This window comes from Athene cunicularia (assembly GCF_003259725.1).
Source record: "Athene cunicularia isolate RWA chromosome 1 unlocalized genomic scaffold, athCun1 chr1_part1, whole genome shotgun sequence".
NCBI lineage: Eukaryota > Metazoa > Chordata > Aves > Strigiformes > Strigidae > Athene > Athene cunicularia.
The window spans coordinates 103,633,049-103,647,214 of record NW_020799091.1 but is presented as its reverse complement, the minus strand read 5'-3'; the positions used below and the strand labels follow the sequence as shown (position 1 = coordinate 103,647,214).

The following is a 14,166-nucleotide window of genomic DNA, read 5'->3' as shown; positions in this document are numbered from 1 at the left end:
AAAAAAAAAAAAAAAAAAAATATATATATATATATATATATATATATATAAAAAAAAAGGTAAAATTGCACTCTTGAAACTGTTTTGATAATTCTGTGTATGCCAGGGTGCTCAAATGGACTGGTCAAGCCTTGATCAGCCCTCAGAATTGTTCATAGGTTTTATTATTTCTGTACCATCTAGTCAGAACTCATTGTAACATCTGGAGACATGCCTGCTTCCTAAATTGCTAACCAAACACAACTGAGAAGAAATACTTTGGGAAGAGTTCTTTATGTGCCAATAGGCTCTATCTGTGGGTAATTTTAAGTATTTTTATAAGTTGGTACATTGTTACTAATGTGAACTGAAACAGTTACATTTAGAAAATACGCTTTTGTTTCTCACATACAAGCATGTATTTGTCTAACCAATTTCCTTCTTCCTTGAGTGTAAGCAGTATGTTAGAGTTCTATTCACAAGCATTTTTTCTAACATTAAGTCAATATTGAAAATGAAGAATAAAGATATTATAGTATTTATAATATGTATATATTTTAGAACCTGACTATAAAGTTGTGAAGCAGGGGTCTTGAACATCAAAATGCAGTTCAGAATGCTTTGTGTATAGAATATGCACATTCTTATGAAACAACACCATGATCCTGCAGAACAATTTTTGTCGTGCTAAAATCAACTCCTCTTCTATACATACTGCCAATTTATTTTACAAGTTAATGCATTTTTGAGGCTAGCATAACAACAGTCTCTTCCCTCAAAGATTATTTTTAACATATTGATGCTTCCATAGCACATTATTTCAGAACTGGGAACCTATGGGTTGATTTATACATCATTCTTATTTTTTAGGAATGGTAAACTTATTGAAGAAAATGAAAAATATATGCTGAGAGGAAGCAATACAGAATTAACAATAAAAGATATAAAAAATATTGATGCGGGTCCTTATATCTGTAATGCTAAAAACAAAGCAGGAAATGATAAAAAACAGACATTCCTTCAAGTTTTTGGTAAGTACTGCATAGTATTTTCCATCCTTTTTAAATGTAAACAGTAGAGAACTGAGATAGTAATTCGCAATTTACAGTGGAACAATATTCCTGAAAGGCGTCTACTGATTCAGCAAACCACTCTATAATTTTACAGCTTTTTCATCCCTGTTGGCTACTTTAACCTTTACACCTGAATTTAATTTTGAAAGAGCTATCTTCTGCATTTGCTTTTCTACTCTTCAGATACAGTACATTGGAGTGTTAAATTGTTAATTCACTCTGGTTTTCCTTTAAAAGCTGGCTGCTTGCAAGAAAACCAAGAGGAGAAAGGGGAAATTTCTGAAAGGGGAAAAAAACAGCTTATTTAGACTTCTAAGCAGTGATGCTTTTTTGCTTTTTTTTTTTTTTTTTTTTTTTTTTTTTTTTTTTTTTTTTTTTTTTTTTTTTTTTTTAATAAGAAGACACCATGCAGAGGTGTTCCTGATTTTTTTATTTTTCTTCTTTATTTTTATTTTCAAGTCCATGGTTGCAGATGTAGTCACAAAAATGCTGTCTGATCTGAGTTTCAAAGGATAAAAGTAATAAAATGAAAGCTCTTTATTTCTCATTCTGTGCTCTACCATCCAATCTCTCCTTTACATAGAAGTGTTAATTTCTTTGAAGTTTTGTATAGCTATAACCTAGTGAGAATAAGCATCTGTGAGAATTTATAAAACTTCCCTCAGAATCATTGTGTAGGATCAAGGCTGTAGTTTACTTGTGAAAAACCTACAAAAAAAGTAATGTGTTGGGGTTTTACATTAACTACAGCTTGTAGTAGAAAGAAAGACCATTTATATTTGAACAGCTAAAGCATGTACATAGGAGCATGGGAAATTAAATTTTAAGTCCTAGTTAAAACTAATAGTAATTTATATAAAGTGAAACAGTTCTAGCAGGAGAAGGTAATCTGATAGCTTGCACTGAAAGAGCTAAATTGTTAGGTTGGATAATACTGTCATTTGGGATCTGGAAGCCTGAGGCTGAAGCCATGGCATCAGGTGAACAGATTAGATGTAGTTGTGTGCATTGCACTCTTTTCTATTTAAGAAACTCACTTTTTCTACTTGAGAAACTCACACTTTGCTGTTCTGAGGTACTTTAATATTATTCTCAATTACTTTTCCAATGAAAGAAGATTAAATACAATTTAAAATTTCATTCCAGCCTCAAGATGTACAGCATCTTAAAGGTTTTTGTGGAAAACCAAAACATTTCATTAAATTGTGTTTCCAAAATTAAAAAAAAAAAAAAAAAAAAAAAAAAAAAAAAAAAAAAAAAAAATGATATGAGGTTAGGGAGGTTTCAGACAGAACTAATTTTGCATGTTATTTGAGTAAGTTTAAGTGTGGCTGAAATTTACTTAGTTTTTGCCTTGAGCAGGGTAGCTTCTTAATGCAAGGAATAGGGAAAGAGAGTGAATATTTCTTGTATACATTCTTCCATCTTTTAACAACCACTATTCCAGGAACTCTCCAGAAAGCTAAATCGAAATGATTTAATAGATACCATGAGTTTGTTTAATCCATGTTGAACCTACACATCCTTTTTGTTTCCCCCAACATCCTAAACTCCTGAAGTCCTTAAATCTTTTCTTTCTTGCATGAAAAAATATTTTTTATGTTTAAGTTTGGAGCCTATTCATTTGTTTGGCTGATAATTCTTATTATAATATAAAAAGTGAAGAATAATTTTCTGTATGTTCTTTACAACAAATGTAGTTTTATGTATTACCAGTTCATTTACTTTCTAAGATGAGTTTCCCGCCTATTTAGTTTCTCCTACTGTGGAAACCATTATGAATCTCCAAACCATGCATTCCTGTACCTTTCCAGTTATAATCCACTGTTTGTGAAATGACAAGGCAAGAAGGGCACACAGGATTCCCATTGTGGGTAGAACCTGCCTGTTCAGCAGCACAGTGCTGCTTCTGCTTTGATCTCGGTGCCTCCTCACAAAATCAGTTTGCCTCTCTGGCTCTCTCCCCCAGTACGGAACTGGTGTTTCCACAGAACTGCCTTCAGTGTCTCCCAGGTCTCTTTCCTGAGTGGTTATAGCTAATTTCGAGCACATCATTTAGTATGTATATTTAGAGTTAATTTTCCTGTGTGCTATTGGATATATTTAAATTATTTTATAATAATCTGTGTGTTGTTAGTTTGACTTTAGGGAATAATATAATAAATTAAGCCTCTTACCTTATTTGTAATCTCTAAAGCTCAATGTAATTTTAGTCTAATACTGCATTTACAAAGTTCACCTCTACTGTTACTCGGTGGACAGAGTTGTATTTTCTCCTACAAAGAACTTTAGTTTTTCTTTTGTCTCTTTAACACAGGTTAAACTCCCAGTCATATATACAACCAACAATTTATTAAACTTTTTTTCACCTTAAATGTATTAAAAAAAATGCAGTCTGAAAATGGCAAGGCAGATGGCTGATTATTATAGCTAAATAGTACACAAACAGACAGTTTGTGTTAAAATGGCCTATTAAATTACATTGTTCTTTCCTACTCCATTAGCTTACTTGTCTCACATACCTGCTCTCTTTAATTTTAATTTGCAATGTATACTCCTTGGGGCAACGACCGTTGTTTCTACTACAACAGGGCTCTGGCAAGGTTGAAACTTGTAATAACAGTCATGAAACCATAATGCAATAAAAATAATAGTAACATAGTATTCAGCATTGCAAATTTCTAATACTCTGCACTTTTGAATGGCCATGCCCATCTTAATGCCATCTAACAGCTGTGTATGTTTAGTTTCCATGCGTGACCTAGATATTTTTGGTTTTGTTTTTGTTTTGGGGTTTTTTTGTTTGTTTGTTTCCAGTATAAGTGTTAAAAAAACTGTTTTGTCTTCAATTCTAATTCTTACTCTGACAGTTTTTCTACAATACTAACACGTGTATAGAAACCTATAGGCATACACCCTGCTCTCTCTCTTCATCTTTATTAGTGCTTTTTATCTGTTCTACCTAATAAGACATGGAAGAGTAAAGAAAGCCCTATTTCCCTCAGAGAATGTCTTACTGATCATCTCTGTCTGTCATCCTGTTATCTGCAATAGTTCTCCCTGTATCATTATCCATTACTACCTAAAAGATTTCATCCATGTTAACGTACTAAGGTTTTTGATAGAAATTGGTTTATGTTTATTCCTTCTGAACAGCTTGAAACCATAGGTGTTCTTCCTTGAATTCTTAAAAAAATATTTTTAGTGTTTGTCTCTGCTTGGTAGAAAACTTTTTATATCTTTTTTACCTTTCATCTTTTTCAGTTTCATTGTTTTCAGATGTAATTCATCATATATATATATATATATGTGCGTGTTTACACGCATGTGAATTAGCATTTTTAATTACGAAATACCACATTTTTACAACTGTGGGCACCCCAACAAAAAATTCCAAAATAACATAATAACAAGTAGTTGATCTAAGAGCAGTGAAGAATATTCAATACCTTAAAGCCTTCCTACATCGTTTCACTTTCGCAGGGCTAAACTTTAATTTCTTCATTCCCTCTCCAGACTGATGCCAGTAGTGTTCACTTACCTTATAATAAAAAAATCTTTTCAGAAAAAAATTTAGCTTTACTTAAACACATGTTTATGCTTTATAAGAATAATGCTTATATTCTGAGGATAGTTTTTATAATTTCATTTCTTTTGTTCTGTAGTTTCTCTTTTCAACTCCTTAATGACTCAGATGCTTGGTTCTGCCATTCAGTGATTCATAAACAGTTGAGATTTTCAACAAGCTTTCTCTCTTTTGTACATATGCCATAGAAAGAGACATTTCTATGTCTAATAATTTATATTTCTAGAGAGAGAATTGCTAAATAATTGGATGAAGTTCTCTATGGTGTATGTGTTTTACCTACATAATCAATGAGAGGGTAGTCTGAGATTATAAAAAATGTTTCATTGACATTTCAGTAGTTTCTGACAGTTGATTTCATGAAAGTTGAATGTGGGAAAAATACCTCAAGAAGCATTACAAAAGACCATTTATAATTATTGTATAGTTTAAACACATACTATTTTTATTTCTAGATGTCTTTTTAGGTATAATATGAATCTTGTACAGCGGGAGGGGTTTTGCATCTGTGTTCAATGTAACTTCTGTTGGTTATTGAGAAAATATATTTGATTAATTTATTATCTATCATCAGACAGATTAGAGGAAATGAAGTTTAACGATTACAGCCACACAAAGTGCAATTCATCAATTAAAAATGTAGTGTCAGAAGTCTATAGAGTTTGTATATTCCTTCTTCCTCCCTCTTACATCCTTACCTGTTTAGAACACCTCTACTTTTTGAAATAAAAATTATTCAATCTATAAAGACAGTGATGCCAGTTCTCTCAGAAGATAAATCTTAAATCCTTTTGAATGTGAAGTAGTAATACCATTTTAACATGTACAAAGACTCAGGTTTATTGTGCACTAAAATAAGTCAACTCTTCATACTGGCGTCTGTGCAAATCCTTATTATGTCAGGAATCAAGTTACAGGAATCTGTTTCTTAGATATTTCCTTATTGACCTTTAGCTTGTTTACTAAGTTCAAATTGTACCAGAAGTTTCCAGGAGGAGAGGGTTGCAGTTTTGCTACATGATTCAAATGTCACTGTGCAGGAAGATAATGAAAGAGTATGATTCCTCAGGTGTCATCTTAATCAAGAGATCCTATCAGGCAGCAATACAGATATATACTAAACCTCTCAGCGGTAAATCCATGTTTGTATTAATAACAAGCTGTTTAAAGCAGTTCTTTTGATGAGCTATAATCAGGACTATCTCAAGCTTTATATATGTTCCCAAGTCTGATGCAACTCCTTTCTCAAAGATATGGGTAGAACTCTATGAATTTACTAAGTTGTGTACCTTTTCCAAGAGATCAGTTTAAGTTACAAATCCAGAACCTCAGATTGCTATCCATGTTGTTCTTAAGCTTTTGGGGGAGGCTGTAGGTACACAGCAATGAGCTTAGCTGTTGTCTGAGACAAATCCAGAAGAGACCAAGGAATGAATCTGAAATAAGCTTGTTTATTGGGGAGGTGTTAGAAAACTTAATATCAGCTTTCTCTGCTCAGAGAGCAAATGTTATTTATTTGCCTGCATCATACTGTTAATATTTTAAAAATGCATGTCTAGTAATGAGCTGTTCCTTACCTCCCAAATAAAATAATTCTAATTAAGTTTAAGCATACCTTCTATCTATATTCAAGCCTTCTTTCATTTTAATCAGGTCATTCAGTCTTCAATTCTTTAAAGTACCTTATAATAAAAATATTTCAATATTTTTGACTGAAAAAAACAGCAAAGACCTGGAAGCTTCCTGGATTTACGTTCGATGACCCCGTATCTTCATTTGTTTCGTATTTTCTAGAGTACAGCAAGCAAATACAAATTCAGCTTGATAATTACCTTGGTAATTTAGAAAGAAGAGTTAAAGAATTGGGGAGGGGAAAGCCAACTGTTGTAGTATTTCTGTCAATACTAGTCTTGACATTCTCAAATAAATATTGTTATTTACATGTACACTAAATATTTTAATATTTTCAAATCTCAAAAATGTAATCCAAAAAGTAGTCAAACAGTGTAAAAACTTCTGTTCAATAGCAAGGTAGGACTTGTGACCAACAAAAATGAATCCATTAAATAATATACCCTATATTATCTCTTTTCTTCCTAGTAATAACTCTCAGTGAGATATATTTGATGATTAATCAGTGCTTATTCCTTTAAATGTCAGCTGCTCTTGTCTAAAATGTCAAGCTAAAACTTTTTGTCTTGTAGTGATCCATTTGAAGAAGGCCTTAAAGAAATTTAGAATATAAGTCGAAGATTAAGAATTAAAGCATATCAGTTATGTTTTAGAACATGCATTATCGTGAGCAGATCATATAGTTTGTAATATTGTCCAGATGGAGAAATCCTCTTGTTCTGATGGAAATAATGTAATTCTAAATTTTGCAAATTTCTGACATAAAATACTGTGTATTGTGCTTTTGGGTTTTTTTTAAATAAGTGATATATCTGCCGTAGCTCTTACTTTGTTCCCAGGGATGATGATATATCAAAGGAGAGAAAGGAAAGAATAGATGATATCGTAGCCAGGAGACATGGCTATAGAAATAGAGTAGTTGAGTACTAAGGTAAAATATTTTTTAGTCATTTGTATGATCCTGAAAGTGAGAGTAATAACTAAAGTTATTTTGAAGTTAAATATAGTTATCTTTTATCTCAAATTCTTTTTTGGAGTTCTTTCAACTGACATCTCTTGTTATATCACTGAGGAGAGTTTCAGGTTTTCTCAGACAAATTTATGTCCTGCTGTAGTGCTTTGCTTACTATCTTCTACTGCATCCAATAAACTGGATCCAGCTGACATTTCAAGAGCCCCTTATCATGCAGGGTATTTTCACTCTGCACATGATGTCGCTCACAATAGATTATATCTTAACAAAACAGGGTATTAGTTCAGTGCTTTGTTAGGTAAAGTATTACTTGTTTTTCATCATTGTGCAATAAACACACAGTAGATTATTTGTAATAGCATAGAAAAGCAGCAGAAGGAATATGGAGATAAGGAATAAGAAGTAAGACCTAGGGTGGTATGGTGGAAATAGATAAAATTGATGTAGGTGATGTATATCTGGATATAGCAAGTTTGAACCTCGTTTTATTACTTTTCTTGGTAGTGCTGAATGCAGCATCTATGAGACAATTGTCATAAATGAAACAGTGGTCATAAAATAGAAAAGAACACTAGACATAAGGAAAGCATTCTTCACCATGAGGACAGCCAGGCACTGCAACAGGCTGGTGAGAAAGACTGTGCAGTCTCTGTTCTTGGCATTTTTCAAGATAGTGCTCAACAAATCTCTGAACAGGGTGTGTTGACCCTATGTTGATGAGGTTGGTCAAGATGACTTCGTGGGGTCCCTTCTACCCTGATTGACTCTCTTCCCTCTTTTGATCCACTAACATTAACCAATAATAATCTTCTGCATAGCACATACTTTAGTAACCTCATTAGAAAATGTTACCTCTTTGTTTATTTTCTGCTTCATATTTATCTGCTTTTTGCCTCTGAAGCAAAATTCAGGAAAACTATATAGAAAATACATTATTTCCAACAAATGTACATAATGTTTATAGTCAATGTTAAGAGTACTGAAAGTTTAATTCACTCATGTAAACTTAATTCACTGGTTTTGGGTGTAAACGTATTGAATCATATTCTTATTACATGATTACATGCTAGGTTTTCCAGTGAGATGAGTGTATCATTGAATGTGTAAAATGGGTAGGTTCACAGAAACTTATTAATGGTTATATATGAGTGAATATATAGGACCAAAACATTTTATATGAAGATACTTGAATGCCATGGAAGAGAGTAATATTCAATGCATAGTTTCTACAACAGAGTTCTTGTATTTTATTGAACAGATAAGTCCTCCAAATAAGTGTTCATATGTAACCAGAAATTGTGTTGCATGTGTAAATAACCTGACAAAGTACAGTGTATTTTGAGAGTTGTATTTGCTGTGTGGCTTGTGGCTATAAAGTGAAATGATACCAAGAATTCAAGCAATATCTGGAATTTTTTTAATATGTCTTACCACTTTACTCAGTAAGTAAAGATGTGTAGCTTTTTATCAGAGGACTATTCAGGTTTTTATCATGTTAATACCAGTACAGTTTGCTGCAGGGGATTTTGTTAAATTCAGTAATTTGTATAAGACAGTTAGATGTTGCTGAAGATCAAAGTCCAAGCATATTAATAATTCTTTATTTGTATTTGAAGACAAACACAGATTATCATAGAATCAAAGAATGCCTGAGACAGGAAGACACTTCTGGAGACCATCTAGTCCAACTCCCTGCTCCTATCAGAGTCAGACAGTGGTGGTGTCTCAGGACCATGCCTAGCTGGGTTTTGAGCATCTTTAAGGATTGAGACTCCACAGTCTCCTGGGCAGCTTGTTCTGCTGTTTAGTTACCCTCTCAATAAAAATGTTTTTCCTCTTCCTGTGTTTCAATTTGTGCCCATTGCCTCTTGTCCTGGCACTGGGCACCACTGAGAAGATTCTGGCTTTATCTGTACTCACCTCTATCAGGTATTTATACACATGGCTAAGATCTCTGGAGGCTTTTCTACTAAAGGGTGATTTACTGGCTCATAGTCAGCTTCTTGTCCACTAGAACCCTCTGGGTCCACTCTGCAGAGCTGCTTTCCAGCCACTCATCACCCAGCCTGTAGTGGTGCATGGAGTTCCTCCTTCAGGATCATCATGGAATCATTGAATCATGGAATCTTTGCTTCATTCCTGAAGTAGAGAGGGCTGGCTGGTCTCTTAAGCTAGGAGCAAAGCACAGAAACACAGCCACCAGGCCAGGGTCCTCATCAGTCAGGAACCATCCCACAATAGCCCAACAAGGGAGCAGGCAGTCTGGAGGGTGTCAGCCATGCTGAGCCAGTAGTCCAGGTCATCAGACATACAGAAATGGTTGTTGTGCACCTCAAAGTCAGAAGACTTGATTGCTCTTATAGATGGTATCATTAAACCTTTAGTTGAATAATAAAAATCAATGTGCTTTAACAAAACATAAAAGGTGGTTTAAAATCTAGATTTTGACATGACATTCTTTGTACAGGATGGTAATGTAATTTGTATTTTTAACAGTACAGCCTCAAATAATACAACTTAAAAATGAAACCACATTTGAGAATGGGAAAGCCACCCTCATCTGTGAAGCAGAAGGAGAACCTATCCCAGAGATTACTTGGAAAAGGGCCATTGATGGAATGACTTTCTCTGAAGGTGACAAGGTAAATCAACCTTTAATGTCTAAAATATTTGAAATAAGCATTGTCTGGCTAATCTTCTTTTTATAAGTAGAAAATTAATTTAGAGAGAGATAAATTCTAGTTTCCTACAGAACTGGAAGGAATTGCTACTTTCCAAGGTAATAAGAGAGACTTGGAGATTCTAAATTTTAAATTTAAAAGGAAACCAAGAAAAATGCAATTAAAGTGCTGAAAGGTAATTCATCTCACCAGGCCTAAATTTTCATACATAATACCTACTAAGGGATTCAATTTTGCCTTGATCAAAATGGCTGTCTGTAGGCCTTCTTGACTGTATTTGGACTCTGTGCAGTTTTTTTCAAAATGCAGTGGAGCTTATACAAATCTGAAATAAAAAATTCTGAATACTTGGAGTTCATTTTCCACTTATGATTTTTTTCCTAATTTTCTTTTTTCTTTTTCCTCACACAGAGCAAGTAGTCTGTAGCTACAAATTGAGCCTATTTTTCCATTTTGTTTTCTGATTTTCATATTTTATTACAAAAGTAAGTTGAGTAGAGAAAGATTACATTATGACAGTCGGTTATTAAGAAAGTCAGTCACTGTGGGAACAAGAGCTATAGTAATGGTGAAAGCAAAAGGGAAAGGTGTAGTGTTACTCCTAACCATGCAGATAACAAGCTGTTTCTACAGAACTCTTTGTGTTTTTCCTTTTATTAAATATTTTTATTTTAGTATTTGAACAATTATTTTCTTCTTAATTTCCATACATAAAATACAGAATTTCTCTGTGTTGGTTAAAATATGAGATACCATCTTTCTGGATGGCTAATTCAGAATTTTTACTCCAGATAATCAAATAGCAAAATACAGTCTTCTTGCAGATGTCTGCATATTCATAGCTGATGCTTAAAAAAACAAATTAACAGACTAATACAGCAATCATGCCACTGAGGGAATTAGATACCCAATAAGTTATTCAGTTTATAGGGAATTCCTGTATATTACGGAATTATATACTTCCATATTTTGTATTCTGAAGGAGGATGTCTGGTCTGGACTAGTCTCTTGACTTGACCTTTCCTGCAATTGAGGTAGTTTATGTGAAGCCCTGTGATTTCCATTTGGGAGCAACATAACAGTATTTATATATTTTTTTCAAATAGTTTTGCATTAAAAGAAAACAGTTTCTCTCCTCCTTAAATATTTCAAGTCAAAGGTCATCTTTCCTACCCACAAGACTAAACTTGGTTCAAAGGTTAAAAATGTAGCTTTTCAATTCTGTGTGGAGTGTTCCTAAAATAACTGTTACATCAGAAATTGAAAATTAAAGCAAATCACAGAAACAAGCTGAGAAATGTTGGTGCAGATGAAACCAGAAATTTATCCAGTGCTTAATATAGCACAGTATTACATTCCCGATTCAAACTGCAGGTGATTAAACTGTCTAGATGTGTTACTATAAAATTCGCTGAACTGTGGTGCAAGTGCATAATACTGACAACCAAACTAAAACCTATGTTCACTCTCTACTGGTGTGCTGACATACTGTATGTGGAAGATAAAAAGAATGAGAATAAATGCAGTCATATGGTTTCCTTTTTTTCTTGCCAATGGAAGAACTATATATGTATTGCTCATGGGAGAGTTTTTGCTGAATGTTGAATAGATGTTCTGAAATTCTGTATATGTTCTTGAGCTATAAAATATGCTGCTGCTCTTCCCCTGTGGTCCTCCATCTCTAGGGTGCCAAAGTCCTGGCTTGTGCTTTCCTACAAAAATAGGTGAACAGGGAACAAAACTGGCAGTGATTAAATTACTGAATAATTGTTGAATAATCCAGCAATGTTTTGCACACTGAAAGAGAAGGGAAAGGTGAATTGAAGAAAATTGCGAGGGTGTGAGGGTGTGTGTGTGTGTGTGTGTGTGTGTGTGTAACATAGGCTTAAATTGAAATTATTACTTACGTGATAATTCTGAAGTAATGTCCAGTCACCAGATTTACTTGCATAAACAAAAGTTACCATCTAAATTGAGTGAATTAATCTTTGAAATTTTTTTGTTATAAACTGCACTTTATCCAACATTTTTGTTGAATTAAGAATATCTTTGGGGGATATTTTTTTCTTCTGTAGAAGATGGAAGAACTTCTCTAACTATAATATTAACATGCGTGATGATGATTAAAAAACACAGCAAATGTTGTTCTTTATTAATTATTACTTTTAGTATCTAGATCCTCAAATATGTTGTTCTTGCTCTGCTAAAATGCAAGTATACATCATGTGGATAAGGAGGAAGGCTGAATTGAGATAATTCTTATTGTGAATGGATCCAAAATGTTTTCTTTTGAATGATGGATAGATCTTATAACCAGGACATAGGCTTTTCTGCATTTTGAAATTATTTTGTCCAAAAGAATGGAAAATATGCACCAGTCAGATCAAAGAAATAACCCTGCTGGGCTTAAGGAGGATAATGTTAATGAGTAAGAGGTCTATAATTATCTCTTAGAAAAATACGGCTTTGATAAAGGATTTTCAGTACATCAGAAGTGAGTTTTTGAAAGTTGAAGCCAAATGAGTTCAAACCAGAAGCAAAGAAGCCTTTTCCTCTTTCCTTTTATCAGTTAGCTTTTGGAACAACATACCACACAGTTTGTGGTCCCTCTTTCATTAAGAATTTGAAATAAAGGTGTCTTTCCCCTTCCTTTGACTTCTCTTGAAAATTTAAATTGAAAGTTTTCCAGGAGGTCACATTATATGACCTCAGTACTCCTTTTATGGCTTTATAACCCATAAATACATGAGAGTGGGTAAGCCTGAGTAAATGGATTGATTATACATGACAGAAGGTGTTTGGCTCACCCTTAAAGATTTGAAAATGGAAATGGAGGTTTAATCCAAGCCCAGAGCTTCATCTGCTGTTGCAGTATCAAGCCAAAACTCTCTGCTTGGTGCATGTACTTCTATCCCCAACTCCCCAGTATTGCATGTCCTTTCATTAACGTGCCAACCTGGCCATGCCCCTTTCAGCTGTGATTCGAAATGGCATGTTCCTATAGACCTCTGTGCATCCAGCAGGCCTGGCCCTTTTCCCAGTTAAAAGAGGAGGCAGGAAGAGAGTAGCTTTTTGTAGAACAGAAGGAAGGATAGTGATTGGATTTGATTTGCTGTAATCACTTATAAAATGGGTTTTGGACATGTACATAGATATCTACATACATGCCTGAAGGAGAGCATATCTTCTTTCTCTGATACAAAAATGTCATTGATTCCTGTGCATACTGCAGAAGTGTGAGGGTAGACTTTCATGCTTTACTTTTCTAGTATCTAATTCTAGCAGAAATATGAAAGCTGACCAACGTTGTTTGTAATTACCATTTCAAGCCCTGTTTTGGAATACAAATGACAATAACAGATGGGGCTTGATTTGAGACAGTAGCTCCACTGTGTGCAGCATGTGTCCAAAGAGAGTCTTTATCCTGAAGAATTTAATCTAAACATGTAAAATGAGTGAAAGAACACAGTGCAGAGACGTCACCGTCCAGTATCTGATACTCAGTTTTGATAATGCCTTATGTATGGGGTAACTGGGTAACAAAGAAACAAAGAGGTGGAAGGGAAGGCAAGAAAGAGGTCTTACAAATTGGGTTTTGGATTTAAGATATATGAAATGGTACTGTATTTTTTTATATATTTTATACAGATTCAACAAATGTTTTTGAAATACTTTACACTATTCTTCCTGTATCCACAAGTAAAAAAGTATCTGACTTTTAACTTTATAATGAGGACTAGAGACATAGCTTGAGTTCTGCTTCTTTCCACCTACCTACCATTCCAATAATAATTTGGGTGTCCCTGTGAAATATCCAGTGACATGTGTTCCAAATGTTGCAGAGCTCAGCTTTCATGATCAGGCAATAGGCAAATACAAAGAATTTGGGGTTTGTTTTGTCTTTTTCTTTGAAAGGTGAACTCTGCTTTTTCCCCAAGTCTGTTAACTCCACTCCAGCTATTATAAATGTTAATAACAAGAGACTGAAAATTTTTTTTACTCCCTGTATATGCTATTTTCACTGCACAAAAAGAAGCAGTGTTACAGTGTCAGTGACTTAAGTTGCCTTTCTTTTGAGAAAGTAAAGAGACCTCTGTTATGTTCCTGCTCATCAAGGATCAGGTCTTTATTTGAAATGTATCACCCAGAAGGAGGAAACACAGACCTATCTAGGGAATTTTAATCACAAATTAACCTCAGGAACTTTTCTGCTTTGAATGGCTGTAAAACTATAAGGGGCAA

General features: G+C 34.0%; 1 protein-coding gene across 1 annotated transcript in view; it reads left to right on the top strand.

Moving 5' to 3' along the window:
• NCAM2 (neural cell adhesion molecule 2) overlaps positions 1–14,166 on the top strand; it is a 151,068-nt gene that overhangs the window by 22,008 nt on the left and 114,894 nt on the right. The window contains exons 6-7 of the mRNA XM_026846708.1: positions 850–1,010; positions 9,740–9,885. Of these exons, the coding sequence (XP_026702509.1) occupies positions 850–1,010; positions 9,740–9,885 (307 nt within the window). The remainder of the gene's footprint in view (positions 1–849; positions 1,011–9,739; positions 9,886–14,166) is intronic.